An 18,500-nucleotide genomic window follows, 5' to 3' on the forward strand; every position below is an offset into this window, starting at 1 on the left:
TGTCACTCAAGGGGAGCTTTCCGTTACAGCCGGAGTGAGCTGTGGGCCAGCTCGGAGATGGAGACGGGTGACAGAATATTCTTCTCCCTATTCCTAGTGAGATGAGCAAAAACAGCAGAGACAGGCCCCCTGCCCCACCCCAAATACTACCAGCAGCAGCAGAGCAAGGGCAGAGACATAAGGTAAATAAACAGCAAAGACCGTGGCCAAGGAAGCGTCCTCGTCAGAAACTGAACTGGTGAGAAAACAGGATCCTGAGGATTCTCCCTGCAGCCCCCAAATCTGAAGAGAGGCGGCTGTGGATGTCCTTTTCCCTCCCCACTGCTGGCTTCCCAGGGAAGAGGGGAAGGGAAAGTAAAATGAAGGCTCCGGGCTCCTCATGCATTGAGGAAACGACCTGAAGCCCAAGGGAATTCCTGCGTGGAGGGAGCGAATTCCTGCATTTACCACAACCTGACCCTGCCGAGGGACCACCCTACCTGCACCGGCGCACCTGGGCACCCACAGGCGGGTGGGCCCTCATTTACCCACCGCTCCGGCCCACAAACTACAGCCTTGGGGGAGAGCCGAGGGGGCCGAGGTGATGCAGCTGTCCCAGCAGAAGCCAGAAAGTGAAATCACATGGCAGTTGTGCCAACATACAACAGGAAGAGCAGAAGAGAGATGCCGGGGCCCGGTGAAGTCCCAAGCCTAGAAGAAAACTAACGGATGCACGAGCAGCAAGACATTATCACAGTTGCCTTCTGCTGCAAAACCACCCAGCAAAACATTTCAAACGCAGCGTTTCTAAGTGAAAGCAAAAATGACATTGTAGAGAAAGGAAATGAATTGAGGACCAAAAATACATCAGTAAAAAACCAGTCAGTAGGGCTTCCCTGGTGGCGCAGTGGTCAAGAATCCTCCTGCCAATGCAGGGGCCACAGGTGGGCTCAGCGACCGGATCCCAGCTGGTTCCCAGATCCCTGGTCCAGGAAGATCCCACATGCCGTGGAGCAATGAAGCCCACGTGCCACATCTACTGATTCTGTGCTCTAGAGCCCACGAGCCAAAACTACTGAGCCCGTGCACCACAACTACTGAGCCCACGTGCCACAACTACTGAAGCCCACGCGCCTAGAGCCCGTGCTCCGCAACAAGAGAAGGCGCCGCAATGAGAAGCCCGCGCACCGCAACGAAGAGTAGCTCCCGCTCGCCGCAACTGGAGAAAGCCCGCGCCCAGCAACAAAATCCCAACACGGCCAAAAATAAATAAATAAAATAATAATAATAATGAAAAGCTACTCAATAAGTTTGAGACAAGGAACAGTACAGACACTGCTGGCAGTGGAATGGGTGTCAGAGAAAAAGCCTGAGCTAAAATGGTGAGCTTGGCTGCATGAAAGCGAAAGGCTAAAACAGCTGGAAACTAATCGACGTGAGTCAACACTGGGCTATTGATGTCCCTGAGGGCCAGGATCCAGACATGAGACAAAGACGCATTCAAAACGCAACACAAAAGAAAACTCTCTACAATAAAGAATGAAATCCGCAGGTCAAAGCATACATTGTTTCAGGAAAACTGGAGGCAGAAAATTCCACACTGTGTCATATTCTAGTGAAGCTATTAAAGTTCAAGGCTTAGAAGACATCTTCAGGAAGGAAAAGGAAATCACGCACATGGGGAAGAAATCAGACTGGCCTCCAAGACGTTCAGATGGCAACAGGCAGACTCCATCCTACATGGTGCGCAGGGCCGGGGGTCTCGAGAGAAGGGGGTCCTTCCCCACCTGCTCCATGCCCAGGAGGCAGACAGACCCACCGCAGGGGCTTGGGTTTGAAGACAGAACACAGCCCGGGCCTCTGGGAACGAGCACCCCCCCCCCCCCCCCCGCATGCTTCCTTCGCTGTCACCAAACTCCCCTTTCCCGCACCTCCCGCTGAAGCTCATCTCCATCCCCACCCCGTCCCCCAGCCCCGCCAGCGCCTCTGGTCCACAGCGTCTCAGCTTCTGACCCTGCAGCCCAGGCCTACAGACGACGACTGGGTCACCCCAGGCGTCCCGAGCGCCTTCTGCAGGCCAGCCTGTTGGGGCTTATGGTCCAGAGGAAGAGATGAGACCCCACACAGGACAGCACTGCTGGCCAGTTCAGCGCCCCTCGGTCCGCGCAGGGCCGCGCAGAGCAGCCTGACCAAGGCCCAGCGTTCGGGATGAAACGAAGGCCCTCTCCACCCGCTGGTTGCCTCACGCCTCCGGCCACAGCCCCGTCCACCCACCTTCTTGACTCTGCCCCTGCGCTTCCCTGCAGCTCAGCCCTAGGTCCTGGACGGCTTTCTCCAGCCCACTCTGCCCTGCAAGGTCACCGTCCCAGGGCCAGAGGACCTGAAGGGCAGGGGCAATGCTTCTGGACCTTCTCCTCTCTCAGCATCGTGGGCCCCTGGGCCCCTCCCCTCCTGTGCCCGGTGGGACCCCCGGCCCCTCCTGGATCCACGGTAGCCGAACTCCCCCACTCGCGCCCCCGACCTTGGCCTCCCACCCTGTGAAAACCTCAAGTCGGATGGATTCTTCCTTCGCAACGTCCCTCAGGGCCACGCCTGATTCCTCCCTAAGCTGGACTTTGCCTCCTAGATCCAGTCTCCCCTGTTCCCGCCAGTTCTTCAAACCAGACTCCCAACCCCCTTCTCGCCTCCAGACTCCCCTGCCCCATGCAGGCCACAGCCGGACTCCTGCTCTGACTCTGCGCCCGCAGACGCACCTGCCCGGCCTTCTCTCCGGCCTCACTGGCACGCTCGCCTCAGCCAGCAGCCCGACGCCCCCGGGTCTTTGCTGACACCTGCTTGGAGCCCCTGCTCTTCACCTGCCTACTCGAAGCCAACTTTCCGGCCCAGCAGGCCCCCACTTCCCTCCTCCAGCTGCTTTGGCCGCCCTGAGCCCCGAGACGAGCCTGACTCAGCGTCCGGTCCCCTCGGCCTGAGTTAAGGACTCGCTGCTGTCCTTCCCACCAGCACCCTGCTACTGGGACTGGCCCGCCAGCCTCTGAGGCAGCGGCCGGCTCTCCACCCCTGCACTCTGCAGGGCCCCCACGGGGCTCCGTACACCCCCCCGCTGCTCGCTCGTCGGGGGCCCATCGTGAGGCCCGCGCTTTTCCAGTAGTCTTGTCTCTCGGAGACCTGACGCCGTTTATTCCCAGGGACCATCACGATGTCACGGGGCATCACCAAAGCTGCAATCAGCCGCCCCGTTCTGTTCCGCCGCAGTCAGTACCCCTCACTGGCGCCCACAAGGAGGACTGTGTGGCCGTGCTGACAGCGGATGTGGTTCAGGAAGATGCTGGTCCCGCTTCTCCAGTCTCCCAGGACAGAGAAGTAGACAAACTCATGCCTCGTCCGCTCCCTGGTTTGGAAAATCATACCAGATTTCCAAGAGCAGGGGAGGCCTTACGTCCCCACGGCAATTAGGATGTAACCCAAAGCAATTACACGTGACCTCCAAGCCCTTGGCAATTACCCTGTGAACTTTGCACTCCAAAGTTCCCCGGGGGGATGGTGGGGGGAGGACAGAGTTAACTCCGGGCTTCTCTCCGGGCTCCAGTTCCTGCCAGAGATGCTACCTCCCAGGGAATTACCCGTCGGGGCTCTGCTGTCTAATTATAGCGCTGGCTTCTCTCTCCTTCTCCAGGCCTGGGGATGAGGTGAGTTTATCCCACCCCTGTGCCAAAGCACAAGACTGCATCCACCCGTTGCCCGACTGTCAAATATGGTGGAAATCATTCAGGAGATTCTGGGCATGCATTCCCATTAGTGCGGTATAGTTACAATATTTGCACATAATAGCAGAGGGAATCGCGGCTTAATTCCTCTCTTCCAGCCTCTCAGAGCACTTCTTCTGTCGCCTGGCCTCACAATGGCCCCACGGGGTCAACAGGAGATGGTCATCCTCACGTTAGGAGGGGAAACACAGACCAGAAGGTTCGGAAACCTCAGGGACACAGCCAAGAGTGAAGCCGTGCGGGTGGGGGGAGGGGCAGCACTCACAGCACCACGAGGCTGGACAGGTTCCGGAAGGCGTAGTCGGGGATGTGGCCTATTCGGTTCAGGGCCAGGGTCACGGCCTGCAGGGCGCGGAGATTGCCGAGGGCCCTGACGGGGATCTCGGTGAGCGCGTTGTCGTCCAGCCACAGGTGGCGGAGGGAGGACAGCCCCTCGAAGCTCCTGTCCGGGACCAGGGAGATGAGGTTGGCATCGAGGCGCCTGGTGGAGAGAGGGGAGGGTCAGTGCTGGGCCAGTGCAGCCTCCGAGGTGCCTGGGAATAAGGGACCCCGGGGTTCGCCTCGGCTCCAAGCTGCAGCTCTTGGCCCTTTCCGCCCTGCATTCCCGTCGGTGACGCAAGACCGGACCCACAGCCCAGTTGTGGACAACAGCGTTCCCCCTGCCACGCTCAAGTTCCTCATCTGTGCTGCGGCTCCCTGCTCTGGGGACGCTGTTCTCCCCAGCCCCGTCCACTCTGAGGCCGGATAACAGAGATGTTCCCACCACGGACTCGGGGACAGCTCCTCCCTGGACGTGGCCAAAGGAAACGCCTCCTCAAAACCACAGGCCGCTCCCTACTGCTCAGCCCTGGAGACCCTGCTCCCCGGCTCAGGGGCCCGGGTGTTGGACGGGGCTCCCTGCTTGGCTGATGGCCTATGGGAGGCTCCTGGATGTCAGAACAGGCAGACGGGTGGTGGACGGTCCAGTCTGTCCACAGCCAGAGGGTCCACGGTGGCAGAGGACTTCTGGTGTGAGGTCTCGACACTCTTGGCGGCCAGCAGGACAAGGAGACAGCCCGCGCCAGCTTTTCACAGCTGTGCCCAAGCCACGATGTCCCTGACCAATGCGCCTCCTGGTCCAGGGCTCGGGCTGAAGCCCCATCACCCCACGCGGCTGGTCCCACAGGGACGAGACGAGCTGGCCTGTGGCCGTGGATCTGCCCCTGGACTTTGCTGTCTTGAGGGGCTTTGCACTGAGGCCTGGTCCTCCGTGAGGGCAGATGGCACCTACGTCACGGAAACGCCAGCCCTCAACCACACAGGCCCGAAGGCCCCGTCATGCTGACCCTAAGGAAGACTGGGCGGTGGCGGAGGTGCCTTTCTTCCGTCCCAGCAGCACGAGCCCACGTGTCGACAGCTGGCAGTGCTCCTGTCTGTTCCCTGAGCCGTTTCACCAGTGTCTCTCCCAGCCCTGGGAGAAACCCCCAGGCTCACCAGCAGGGGAGCTGTGGGTGAACAGGCAGGCACAGGAGCCTTGGATGGGAGAGCAAACCGACCAGGACAGGCCCCGAAAGCTGCAACTAGGAAAGACCTCCACCCACATCAGACCTGACCTGACGGCCACAGACCCTTCGGTGAGTGCCTGTCACTCGGTCACTGTCGTCAGACCCTCGATGGTCTGACTGTGCTGGTGACCTGGGGACCACAGGTGGGAACAGGCTCCAGGAGCCTTCCCCGGATGGCCTGGTTCGGAAGGCCAGGGTGGGGCCTGGAATCTCTTTCTAAAGAGCACCCTAGATGTGTCTATGCACAGACAGTTTGCAAAGTGCTGGATAACCATCGGCTACAAAGAGGACGGTGTCCCCGCCCTTCACAGCTCAGTGGGAAGGTCAGAAGACATTCCAGCGCAGTGTGATGGCTGGGGAGGCGTTGGGAGTGGCCTCCAGGTGGAGGTGATGTTACGTGGAGACCTGGCCGACTAGGAGGAATCAGCCAGTGCAGGAGGGCGGTGTGTGGGAAAGAGAGCATCCTGCAGGGGACCCAAGCAGCCAGGCCCAGGCGGGGCTTCAGGAAGGGCAAGGGGAAGCCGGAGGGAGCAGGGCAGGTGCAGCCGGCAAGGCAGGCAGGGCTGGAGCTTGAGGGCCCTGCCAGCGATTCTGTGTTGTGTCAGGGAAACGGGGAGCCAGGGAGGGTCGTAAACAAAGAAGGACGTGGCCAGGTTTCTGGTGTTGAGGAGGGGCCAGCCTGGAGGCGGGCAGATGGGCGAAAAGACAGGTGCTCTGCACAAGCACCTCGCCCACAGAGGGACAGGCACGTCCGTGGGAGCTCGAGGGGTGAAATGACCACTGCAGGGTCCAGACCCCAAAGGGTCCTCTCCTGAAGGAGCCCCTGCCGCCCTGACCGGGGATGTCACGGTGCCGGCCTGGCAAGCCCCCTGGCACAGGGACCGCCCCCGGCAGTTCTAGGAGCCTTTAGCATGCCCTGCAAAGTGCCCCGCACGGGACGCCCCTTCACCTCACGCCCCTGCCCAGCGCGCCACCACAGACCGTCGGAGGCGGCGCCTGAAGCGTCATCCTCATACAGTCGGAGGCCCCGTTCACCAAGCGTGCACTTGCTGTGTTCCGGGGCCCTGTATGTATCAAGTCATTTAATTTCACAGCCTGTGAGGTTCACATTTTGCAAATGAGAACAATGAGGCACAGAGGGGTTAAGTTACTTGCGCCAGGCCACACGTCTAGGAAGCGGTGAAGCTGGGATTCAGGCTCAGGCAATCCAGCTGCAGACAACACACCTCTCACCGTCATGCCGTACCGCCAGCACGCTCCCGTGCCCACACGCCTCGCCGATCCCTGTACCAACCCGGAGCTCCTCCCTCTGCCCCATCCACCGTCTCCCGCACCCCGCACTCACACACCGCCTCTCCACCCCATCGAGCAGGCTTGGCCACACCGGCTCCGTCATCGCCCCCCCGCGCACCGCCCGCCCCTGGCCCCGGGCATCAGTGGTGCAGCAGATCGTCCTCTGGCAGTGTGGTCCACAGACCCTAAGCTCAGCACCACCGGGGAGCTGGTCGGAAAGGCAGAGTCTGAGGCCCCGTCCCAGACTTTCTGGGTCAGAACCTGAATTCTAACCTGACTCCCAGGTCATCGGTTGGGTCATAAGCACATTAATGTCTCCAAGCACCGAGCCAGGCCTTCCAGAGCTTCTGACGCTCTGGTCGGCAGCAGGGACAGCTGGACGGGAGAGGGAGCCTGAATGGGGAGCCAGACGTTTCGTCCTGTGGTCAGTGCTCGGCTGGCCCTGGGGCCTTGCTCTGCGGTTCAGTCACCCATCACTCCAGGCCCCGGGCTCCAGCACCCGCTCCTGGGTACGTCATCTCCCACACCCTCCACGACACACTGTTCACAGACAGCAGTGTCCTCGCGACTCCCCAGCCTGGGGCTGGCCGAGCCGCCAGTGGCCGGAGGGGACCCGGACAGACCTTCCTACTGGGCGTGGTCTTGCTCTGACACCCGTTCCACCGTGGTGAGGCTCTCACCCTCACCTCGCTCCCGTCCACAGAGACCCCAGCAGATGTCCGGAGGCTCCTCATGGGCCTGGGGAGACCCCCAGTGGGGCAGCACCTTGGTCCCAGCTTTCCCAGAGACCGTGGGCAGGAAGCTGAGCCCTGAGTCCCACTTAGACCACATAGACCGCAGCCGCACAAATGGCCTTAAGGAAGGTAGGATTTAGGCCCGGACAGTGGCGGGTGGGGCTCATGAATGAGGGCCTCAGGCAGGGGACACAGGGCCAGTGTGGATGCGAAGCGGGCACGGACTTCATACTCCCTTAGGAGGTCAAATCCATAAGCCCCCCTCCCCCTGGGACACGGGGGGTCGCGCGGGGCTGCCACCTGGCTCTAGGCCGCTGCCTTTCCAGGGAGCCTGGGTCCCCGAGGCAGGGGTGCTCCCCCTCCAGTGACAACCGTGACCCCGCAGCGTCGTTGCTCCCACTTACAAGCCCTCGTCCTCGGCCAGGTCGGTACCAGGCGTGTGATCTGCATCCTGGCAGCAATGCCATGAGGGGCTCTGAGCGTGCGTTTCACAGAGGGACCAAGGTCGCTAGAGAGCTGGGGTTCCACCCAGGTGTCTGAGCCCAAATCCACGTGCCTCACCCCCCGCGACACCAGTCCTGGGGGCGGGAGGAGGGTGAGGACCTGAGCGCCCAGGGAAGCGTCCCGCTGAAGGACAGAGGACAGAGGCGGGTAGCCGGACGCAAACCGGGTCTGGGGCCGGGCAGGGGGGCGGCCTTCACTCGGTGAGCTTGGCGTCCGGGGGCTGCCTCTGTGCGCGTACGTGTGAGCACACACGTGTGCCCTCACACACGCCTGTGCCCGCTTTCACAGGTCACCACGGCCCTGATTAGTCCTGCTGCTGCGCTGGGTGCAGCCCAGGGGCAGGAGGGCTGAGAAGGGCCACCTCTCCCTGGTCGGCCCTCCCATTCGCAGGGAAGGGCTGGGCTGGACCAAGGAGAACACCCCGCCTCCGTCCACAGCTCCCAGGCTTCAGGCCGTAGGCAGCGGGGGCGGGGGGAGGCTGAGAGCAGAGGAAGTGTCTGCAGCACCTCCCACCCTGCCCCGATGCTTGGGGACAGGGACGTGCCGAAGGGGGAATCCAGCAAACTGGCAAGTGTTGGAGCTGGGACAGTCGCAGGCGAGGTCGGTCAGGCCTGAGCCTGCGTCTGGGCGGGCCTGGCACAGGTGGGCTCAGTGTGGGCCGCGGACCCAAGGCAGCAGGGCTGGATTTCCCACACAGTAATAATCCATGTTGCCCACTTAGAGTTGCATTTCGGGTAAATAACAAATCGTTTTTTGTATAAGTAGGTCCCATGCAATATTTGGGACAACGCCCGGTTAAATCTGAATTTCCAATAAACAGGAATAACTTTGTAGAATAAGCAGGTCCTGTGCAGTACCTGCACCTTATGTGGCAGCTCTCGCCCTGGGGGGTCCTGTGAGCATGGACTTGGCTAGCAGCTGGGTCTCCTCACAAATCCCTCATTTAACCTGTTGGGCTGGTCTCCTCAGCTGTACATGCTGACTCCCCGCCCATCCGAGACCACTCGGAGGTGAAATGCACACAAAACGCACAGCTCAGAGGCTGCCCCCAGCTGCCTTTCTAACAGGGAGGCTGTGCAGAGGGGCTGGGGGGCCCAGGGAGGAGCTCGGCACCTGGCGACCTCAGGTCCTCCTGAGGTCAGAGCCCCCTTGGAGGAGGGTCCCCAAGGCGCCCAGAGAGGAGTGCGGAGGGGCCGAGAGGAAACCGAGCGGCACCGGCTTCCACTCCCCCTGCCCCTCTCCTGTGTGGGGCGGCCCCCTGCCCCCAGCAACCTCTAGCCTCTAGGAACCCTCCTGCGGACCCTGCCCAGCCCCTGGCAGGCCGGGTGTCCTCCAAGCAGCCCCCACCCCTCAGTCTGGCTTCCGGCTCCCGGGTCCCGCGCTCGAGGGTGGGCGGGGCGCCCCCTGCTCTGGGGAGGGGTCAGCTGAGGAGCTGGTCCAGCTCTCTGGCAGGGAGGAAGACGGCAGTTACGCCACGGAGCCCTGGAGTAAAGCCAACAGCCCGAGCTCCCACGGGGGCTGGGCTCCGCTCCCCGGGAGGCTGCTGGCCAGCAGGCACCTCACAGGCCGGTCCGGGCCTGCCTGGGCTCTGGGGAAGCCGCGGAGCCTCTCCAGAGCCAAGCGGCTCCCCGTGCTCCCCCAGGAGGCCAGGAGGGAGGGCTGGGCCCCTGCTCTCCAAGCCCTGCAGGCGCAGGCAGAGGCCTGGTCCCGCTGACAGAAGGGGAGGGAGGAGAGACCCCAGCTGGGAGCCCGTGGCAGCAGAAGAGATGGAGCTGGGACCCTGCTCACTGACAGTGACAGAGACGGGAAGAGCGGGGGTGTAGACGCAGACCCTGTTCCCTCAGAGCTTGAAGGAGCCTCCCGCCCCACTCAGCTCACCAGAAGGGTCAGGAGCCCAGAGGAGGAGGGAGAAACGCCCGAAGTGGGGAAGCGGCAGGGCTGGACTCAAGCGTAGGGCTTCTTTGCAGCAGCCTGGGTCCCTATAAGGACGGCGCCTCTCTGAGCTGCAGAAGGCACACTCCCACTTGGAGACCAAGGTCGCTCACAGCCCGCAGAGCACTAGGGTGACCGAACAGACCCTCTCTGCAAGTTCTTTCTCTAACCCTTCCTATGTCCTACCAGATCTTAGTCAAACTCAAGACAGAGGGACAGATTCGGGGCTCCTAGTGGGCCATCAGCCGATCCACTTGTTGTCACCAGGTATCCATTCAAAAGGGATCAGGCGCGGTACCTGCTCTCTGAGCGCAGTCCCCAGGGAAGGCCCCCTGGTCTATTCTGCTCCAGTGGCTGCAGGGTCTCTCCAACTTTGAGCCACGCCACGTGGAGGTCCAGCGGTTGTAGGACACAGCCCTTAGGAGTGGAGAGGGACTGATACCCCTGAGGCCCAGCGGGCCCAGCAGAAAAGACGAAAAAGAAAGGTGAAAGAAGGTGAAAATAGAAAGAAAGCAGCCACTTTGGACCCAGTGACCCTGTGCACGAGGCAGCCGTTGACACCGGGGGGCCACCGTGAAGGTGAGGGCTCGGGGACAGACTGGCACCTGCTGAGCCGCAAGGACGTGCCTGGGCCTCCCGCAGGCAGTGGGCCCCAGTCTCCCACGTCAACACCGCCGCCAGTGCCGGCCTCCAGCCTCCAGCCTCAGCGGGAGGGCATGGGGCTTCCAGGGGGAAGGCTTGCCGGAAGGGCTCCACCACCTGGGCACCAAGCAGACACGACCAGCTGTTGCCCAGGTATCGCTACACATGGACACTCTCACCGCTCCCTGGGAGACCGCAGCCTGCACGCCCACCCCCCGAGAAGGCCTCTGCGCTCTCCCAGGGCTCTCACAAAGCCACTACCGCAGCCCCCCAACCACCAGGCTCCCCAGATGCCCCTCATCACAGGAGTCTCAGTTCAGCCAGTATCAGTCCCTTAGCCCTCGATTCCATCGGAGTGGATGAACTTCAATCCCGATGGACTGAGACCTTCCATCTGATGGGAGTGCACGGAACACACTAAGCGCTCATCAGCGCCGACGGCTAGGCCAGCCCTGGGCTCGGCTCTGGGTTCCAGCGTGAGCTGCACACAGCCCCTCTCTTAGACTAAGAAGCTCTCAGACTATTTATTATTTAATGAAGCAACACAAAAACGTCAGCCAGCGTTTCCTGAGAGCTAGTCGCCACCAGGCGCGCTAGCGTTTCACATACACTTGCATGTTGAATCTCCACCCCAGCCCTGTGGAGTTGGAAGCTCGTACTTCTCACCTGGCCTGCAGGAAAGTGGGCTCAGAGGTGAAACCGTGGGTCTGACTCCAAAGTCTGTGGCTCCAAACCCACGGCTGGTACTTGGTCAAGTGAGCCCGTGGAAAACACTCTGCAGCTGGGACCCGCCCTCTGCCTGTGGGAAATCCAGTCAGGCCTCACAGAGGAGGTGACATTTGAGCTGGTTCCCAAGGGAGGAGTTTTCTGAAGGGCGAGGGGGCGGGGCCTCTGGTCCCCTCTGAGACAGCACTTCTGATGATGCGGGCTGCCGCCTCCTGCCTCCGGGGCACCTGCGGCTCTTGACCACCTGAAGGGAGGCTGGTGCCCCTGAGGAACGGAGCCTCTATGTTTATTTCATTTTAATTGACACACATGCCTAGCCTTCCGTAGAGGCTTCAGGCAACCAACCCCACCCCCGTGGCCCACAAGCATTTCAGGACGATTAGAATTTTATCTCTTGGACACAATTCCTTTTTTAAAGAATGGAAGTTGCCGATAGTGTTTTTAGAAATCTGGCAGACATTATTAGGTAGCCTTTTAATTTCAATGGAGATTATAGCTTTCTGAGAGAAACTTCTGGAACTGGGACACAGACTTGGAATGCAGGGAGCTTTGGGCAGTAGGATGGGAAGGATGCCCAGTGTAGGTGGGAGGAAGGCCCAGGCCAGCTCTGGACTTTTGACCATTACCACGCTTTCCTCTGATCAGACGGGAAGACCCCTGGGGGCATGGGCTGTGTCCTCTCCCTGCAACTTGCCAAGTGGGCATTCAATCTGTGTGGCTTTTGTTTGTTTTGATGGAGTTTTGAGCGCTTCAGGCACTGTTCATAGGACTGCCTACCGAGAAGAGACCAGTCACAGGGTGAGAGCTGAAAGGGACCCCCCCTCCCCCCCCCCCCCCCCCCCCCCGCAACCAAGGAGGAAAGGGGTCAAGGACGGTCAAGGTCACAGAGCAAAGGGAGGGCAGAGCCAAAGAAGGCGGTGGGCCTGGAGCCAGTTTCCCTTCCCTCCTGCCCTGGTCCACTGGGGAGCACACGGCACTCACCCTTCTCTGCCCCACAGACAGGGCCCGGTTTAGCCTCCCAGAGACCCCAAGGGGGACGGCCACTCCTGCCCCGCGTCATGGCCAAGGTCTCGTGAAGAGCTGGGGTCCCACTGCTCGGCCTCCCAGGGTGTGCACGACGCTGAGTCCAGAAATGAAAACTCTTGGGGGTTGGAACCCCGAGCACCCCAGCGGGAGGAAGCGTCCTAAAGTGACAGACAGCGTCGGGGGGGCAGAGCGGACGCTGACGTCTAGGCCCCCAGAAGCTTAAAGTCGAGCTTTGCTGCAGGGGCGGGGGTGGGGGTACAGGAGACGGAGCCTTAATTAATCTCTGTGTCCCCCCTCAGCGGAGGGGAGGGTTAGGGCCACACGGCTCACCGCCTCTCCCCACACAGGAAAGTCTGCGTCTGTCCGAGGACCGTGGTTTCATTAGCTCTGATTTATGTCACCTAATGAGATCCTTCCCCTCTCGCTGTCAGCCTCTCAGCAGATCAAAGGGAGGATATTAAGACAAAGCCGATTCCAACCGGTCCTCTGAGCTCTGCTCACGCCCGAGCCACCCTTCCCCTCCACCCACCAGGAGAGTGATGGATGGGTGAGAACCCCAGGAGCAGAGAGAGCTTCCTTTGTGCACATCAAAGGTGACACCTGAGCCTTCCTCCAGGCTATTCCGCGTGTTTAATCGGCAGCAACATGTAAGAATAATTACCTGCCCTCCGTGGGGGAGGCAGGGAGGAGCCTCCGTGAGCAGCCTTTACCAGCTTCCCCTGAGGACACAGAAGGCCAGCCCTGTGGGTGACAGCCCCAGAATCCGGGGTGGGGACTCCGAAAGGCACCCATCCACACCCCCGCCTCCAGGCTGGCTTCTGTGGGCCTTCCTGGGCCGTCTGAGAGGCGTGGCTGCCTGGGGCCAGGGCGCCTGCCCTCAGCAAGGAGCGCTATGGCTGCTGGGGGAGGAGGCAGACGACCCGTCCAGGGAGGTGCAGAGATGTCCGAGGTTCCGGGAACACGTGCAACACCCCAGTGTCCTAAAGGCCATCCCACCAGACTCTGCAGCAGCAGGTGCCACGGAAAAGCGTGCCGTGGGGGATGGAGAGAAGACGCCGGTTCTGCGCCCCTAACCCAGGGTCCGGTCGTCCCTCCTGCCGAGGGCCCCTGGCTCCCCGTGGACCAGTGTGGGAGCCGGGAGGCCACAGCTGCGGGGGGTCAGTCCTTTCCCCCCAGCCCCTACCTCCCGCCCCTCCACCGACCCCCGTCCATCCACCCATCCACTCAGAACCACCCCCACGTTCTGGGCTCGTCTTCCTCCTGCTCCGTCACGTACGGCTTCCGGCCAACCCCCAACTCTTTAGCTTGGGCTTCAAGAGCCCGTCCCCGGAAAGACTCTCGCATCAGCCTCGTTTCTCAGAAGGGCCCCCCGTTCTCCACCTCATCTGGGAAGTATGCCTCTCTCTCTCCCCACTTCCTGTCCCGAGTTCATGGTTTATTCACCTCTGCACCTCCGTAAAGGTCGGTGCCCTTCCTTGCACTAGGCCCCCCTCCTCCCCCTCGGGGGCCCCCGACGCCCGTCACCTGCTCGGGCCTCACGGATTGACCCGTGAGCACCCTGCACCTCCACCCGCGCTGAAGCCCTCGACACGGGAGACTAGCCATAGGCCTCTCCCCTGGCCCAGGAGACAGGTCAGACTCTCCAGTAGTTCCCAGTTAAAACAGAGGAAAATGTAACCACCTTCCCACTACGACACCTATGGAGACACAGAAAAAGACGAAACCTTAGACCTTGACCAGAAGCAACACTTAACCAGAATCTGACATCTCTGCTGGCCCTGAGGCCAGTGGAACTGAGGAAAACAGCCAGGAATGAGTGGTTTTCATCTGTTTTGCTCTGTGAAACAGAGGAGCCCCCAGCCTTAGACGGAAGGCGGAAGGCACGTCCCCCCTTCCCCGTTTCTTCGGAATCGCGTTCCAGAAAACTGCACAGCCGCCTCCCCTGACTGTGTAAGCGACGCGTTTCCAGGCAGCCAGGGCTCCAGCCCCGCCCCCGGCGCCCCAATCCCCACTCCTGTGTCCACTCAGAGACCCCGATTCCCGAAAACAACACGGCAGGAGGGAGGGGCGGGGGGGGTGGCACCTGCATCCTGGGAGGCCAGGGCCACCGCGCAGGAGGACAGCCTGAGTCAGGCATCTTGAGACAAAGCAGTTCTGGCCGTGGCTCCACTGTGGCATCTCTTGCGGAGCCGGTAAACCTCTGGTGCGTGGGCCGGACCCAGAACCCCTGAGTTGTCGGTTCAGGGTGGAGCCTAAGCATAGCATCGTTTAACATTTCCTCTGGTGCGTCTAACGTTCAGCCCGGGAGCAAACCTTCACACCATGCAGTCCTCGGTGCAGTGAATCAGAGAACCACCCGCTGGGTGAAGTGGAGGCTTCCACGCGGGACACCAGAGCTACGAGCCCCTGATTGGGTGTTGAGAACCGGCCTGGGGGTTCTCACACCGACCTGCTTCCCATCCGTGTATCTGAGAAGCTGACTGAAACAGCCCTGGACGATGGAGAGCCAAACCGTGGGGAATCCACATTGCCTCCTGGTGACAAACACCACGTCCCGATGAGATGCTGTCTCCTTAAAGATCAGCGGAAGCAGGACTCAAAGGGACATTCGTAAACCCACTGTCACAGCACGAGGACAGCAGCCAAAAGGTGGAAGCCATCCAACCGTCCATCACTGGATGACGGGTAAACAAAACGTGTACATACACACAGTGGACTAATATTCAGCCCTTAGAAGGAAGGAGATTCTGACACCTGCCACCACGTGGATGAACCTGGAGGACACGATGCTGAGTGAAACAAGCCAGACACCAAAGGACAAATACTGTGCGATTCCACTCACATGCGGTCCCTAGAGTAACAAATTCACAGAGACAGAAGGAGGAAGGGTGGGGGCCGGGGCTGGGTGGGGGTCTGGGGAGTGAGCGCTTAACAGGTGCGGAGTTTCAGTTTTGCGGGACGGAGGGAGGTCTGGGGATGGATGGGGGGCACGGTGACACAGTGACGTGATGCACTTAATGCCACGCAACTGCACACTTGACTATGGTTAAGACGGAACATGTTATGTTATATAGATTTAACCACGATTTTTTTGTTTTCTGTTTTAAATTTTTATTGGCTTATAGCTGATTTACAATGTTGTGTTCGTTTCAGGTGTACAGCAAAGTGCATCAGTTATACGTATACACACCTCCACTCTTTTTTAGATTCTTTTCCCATATAGGTCATTACAGAGTATTGAGTAGAGTTCCCTGTGCTACACAGCAGGTCCTTATTAGTTACCTATTTTATATATAGTAGTGTGTATATGTCGATCCCAATCTCCCAATTTATCCCCCCCTTACCCCCCGGTATCCATACGTTTGTTTTCTACATCTGTGACTCTAGTTCTGTTTTGTAAATAAGTTCATTTGTACCACAGTATTGACAGTTTGTGTATAACCACATCTTTTTAAATAAAATTTTTTAAAAGAGAAAGGAAGAAGTTTAAAGCAACAATGTTTTAAATTCTGAAGAACATGAACATGTAATAGCATCCTGAAACCCAGGAAAAGATCAAATCTCTAAAAATAACTTATTACTAGACTGAGAATAAAAACATTCTCAATAAGGTACAGGAAATGATGACGTCGGTGAACAGGAACAGACACGCATAGGAGAGAAAGGGCGGAGGCGCGGGAACAACAGCACAAAACGGGGAAAAGGAAGGTAAACTTCAAAGGCGAACTGAAATGTGAGTGGAGCTGGGTGGGCAGGGAAGGTGCAGGAAGGGCAAGTTGAAAGAGCAAAATTGGAACACGCGTCCCAGGTGAGAGTGAGCGGAGCCAGCACCGCAGAGAGTTAAGCGGCCGTGAGAACAGGATGGGACGCTGCCCCTGACGTCGAACACAGGTCAGAACAACGAGACCAAAGTCGTGAAAACAGAGATCAGCCGAGCAGGAGAGAGGATTAAATCTGAACTTGAGAACTGCAGGTATTCAGAAGATTAACCCACAGCGAACGGCGCAGAAGCACAGCACAGCTATAATTTTCAAAAATTCTTTGAAGCTGAAGAGAACGTATTTTATAAATGTTTATTGTGTTCCAGGCAAACTGAAGGAAAAGTGATTCCTACCCAGACACATTCTGGCTAAACTTTAAATTGTAAAGATAAAGGGAAAAACTTCCATAAGCATTCATAAGGAAGACACACGCTCTTCTCTGAGGAAAAAACGATGAGGACAACCTCCCAATTTTCTGGCACACCACATGCCGTGGGAAAAACTGAGCTACATCGACAGGATTCTGAGAAAAATACATAATGATCCATGAATCTTATATCCAGTTATTTTGACAATTATATGTGAAGTCCACAAAAATATATTCTCAAATATGTAAGCGATCAGAAAATGTACTGAATGGGATTTTTTTGGGGCCGGAGTTAGGCGTAGCCTCATAAAATAAAACTAAAGGCCATGTTATAAAACAAATAGATGAGCAAAATATAACAGAAAAATGGACGGGAACTTTCCTTATCAAACATTAAAATACCAAAAAAGAAAAAACAAAACAAAACCCCAAACATTAAAATACCTAATTAAACAACCATTTGAGCTTATAAATCAGTACAGCAAGATCGTAGGATTCAAGATCAATACACAAAAATCAACTGTACTTCTACACACCTGCAGTGACCAATCCCAAAGTGAAACTGAGAAAACAATTCATCTTTAGCAAGTGGTGTTGGGAAAGCTGGACAGCCGCATGTAAATCAGTGAAGTCAGAACTCTCCCTTACACCACACACAAAAATAAACTCAAAATGGCTTAAAGACAAATCTAAGACATGACACCAAAAAACTCCTAGAAGAGAACACAGGCAAAACATTCTCTGACATACACCGGACCAATGTTTTCTTAGGCCAATCTCCCAAGGTAATTGAAATAAAAGCAAAAATAAACAAATGGGACCTAATCAAAGGCACAAGCTGTTGCACAGTGAAGGAAACCATGAACAAAACAAAAGGACAATTTCCAGACTGGGAGAGAACATCTGCAAACGATGCAGTCGACAGGGGCTTAAATTCCAAAATATACAAAGAGCTCATACAACTCCATAACAAAACAACAAACGACCCAATCAAAAAATGGGCAGACATTTCTCCAGAGAAGGCACACAGATGGCCAACAGGACGTGAAAAGATGCTCAACATCGCTAATTATTAGAGCAACAGTTCCCAACATTTTTGGCACCAGCGACCAGTTTCATGGAAGACAATTTTTCCACGATGGGGAGATGGTCCAGGTGGTAATATGAGCGATGGGGAGCGGTGGGCAGCGGCAGATGAAGTTTCACTCACTCGCCCACCGCTCACCTCCTACTGTGCGGTCCAGTTCCTAACAGGCCGCAGACCGGTACTGGTCCGTGGCCCTGGGGGTCGGGGACCCCTGTATTAGAGAAATGCAAATCAAAACTACAATGACGTATCACCTCACACCAGTCAGAATGGCCATCATTAAAACGTCTACAAACAATAAATGCTAGAGAGGGTGTGGAGAAAAGGGAGCCCTCCTACACTATTGGTGGCAATGTAAATTGGTACAGCCACTGTGGAGAACAGTATGGAGGTTCCTCAAAAAACTAAAAATAGATCTACCATATGATCCAGCAATCCCACTCCTGGGCATATACCTGGACAAAACCCTAATTCGAAAAGATACATGCACCCCTATGTTCATAGCAGCACTATTCACAATAGCCAAGACATGGAAGCAACCTAAGTGTCCATCAACAGATGAATGGATAGAGAAGATGTGGTACGTATACACAAGGGAATATTACTCAGCCATAAAAAAGAACGAAATAATGCCATTTGCAGCAACATGGATGGACCTAGAGATTATCATACTAAGTGAAGTAAGTCAGAGACAAATATCATATGATATCACTTATATGTGGAATCTAAAATATGATACAAATGAACTTACTTACAAAACAGAAACAGACTCACAGACATAGAAAACAAACTTATGGTTACCAACGGGGAAAGGAGTTGGGGATAAATTAGGAGTTTGGGATTAACATATACACACTACTATATATAAAATAGATAAACAATAAGGACCTACTGTATAGCACAGGGAACTATATTCAATATCTTGTAATAACCTATTATGAAAAAGAATACATATACGCATATATATAACAATCATTTGCTGTACACAGGAAACTAATACAACATTGTAAATCAACTATATTTCAATAAAAAAGAAAACAATTCAATTTTCAATAACATCTACGCAAATAGGAATAAATTTAATAAAAAGTACAAAGTCTATACTTTGAAAACCATAAAACATTGTTGAAAGAAATTA

General features: G+C 57.0%; 1 protein-coding gene across 1 annotated transcript in view; it reads right to left on the minus strand.

Annotated features, from left to right (window-relative positions):
- The window catches only part of LGR6 (leucine rich repeat containing G protein-coupled receptor 6), a gene marked incomplete at both ends in the record, with an annotated part of 95,986 nt that overhangs the window by 31,497 nt on the left and 45,989 nt on the right, over nt 1–18,500 (minus strand). The window contains one exon of the mRNA XM_082834788.1: nt 4,012–4,227. Coding sequence (XP_082690914.1) covers nt 4,012–4,227 — 216 coding nt within the window. The remainder of the gene's footprint in view (nt 1–4,011; nt 4,228–18,500) is intronic.

Source organism: Leucopleurus acutus (assembly GCF_964270905.1).
Source record: "Leucopleurus acutus genome assembly, chromosome: 2".
NCBI lineage: Eukaryota > Metazoa > Chordata > Mammalia > Artiodactyla > Delphinidae > Leucopleurus > Leucopleurus acutus.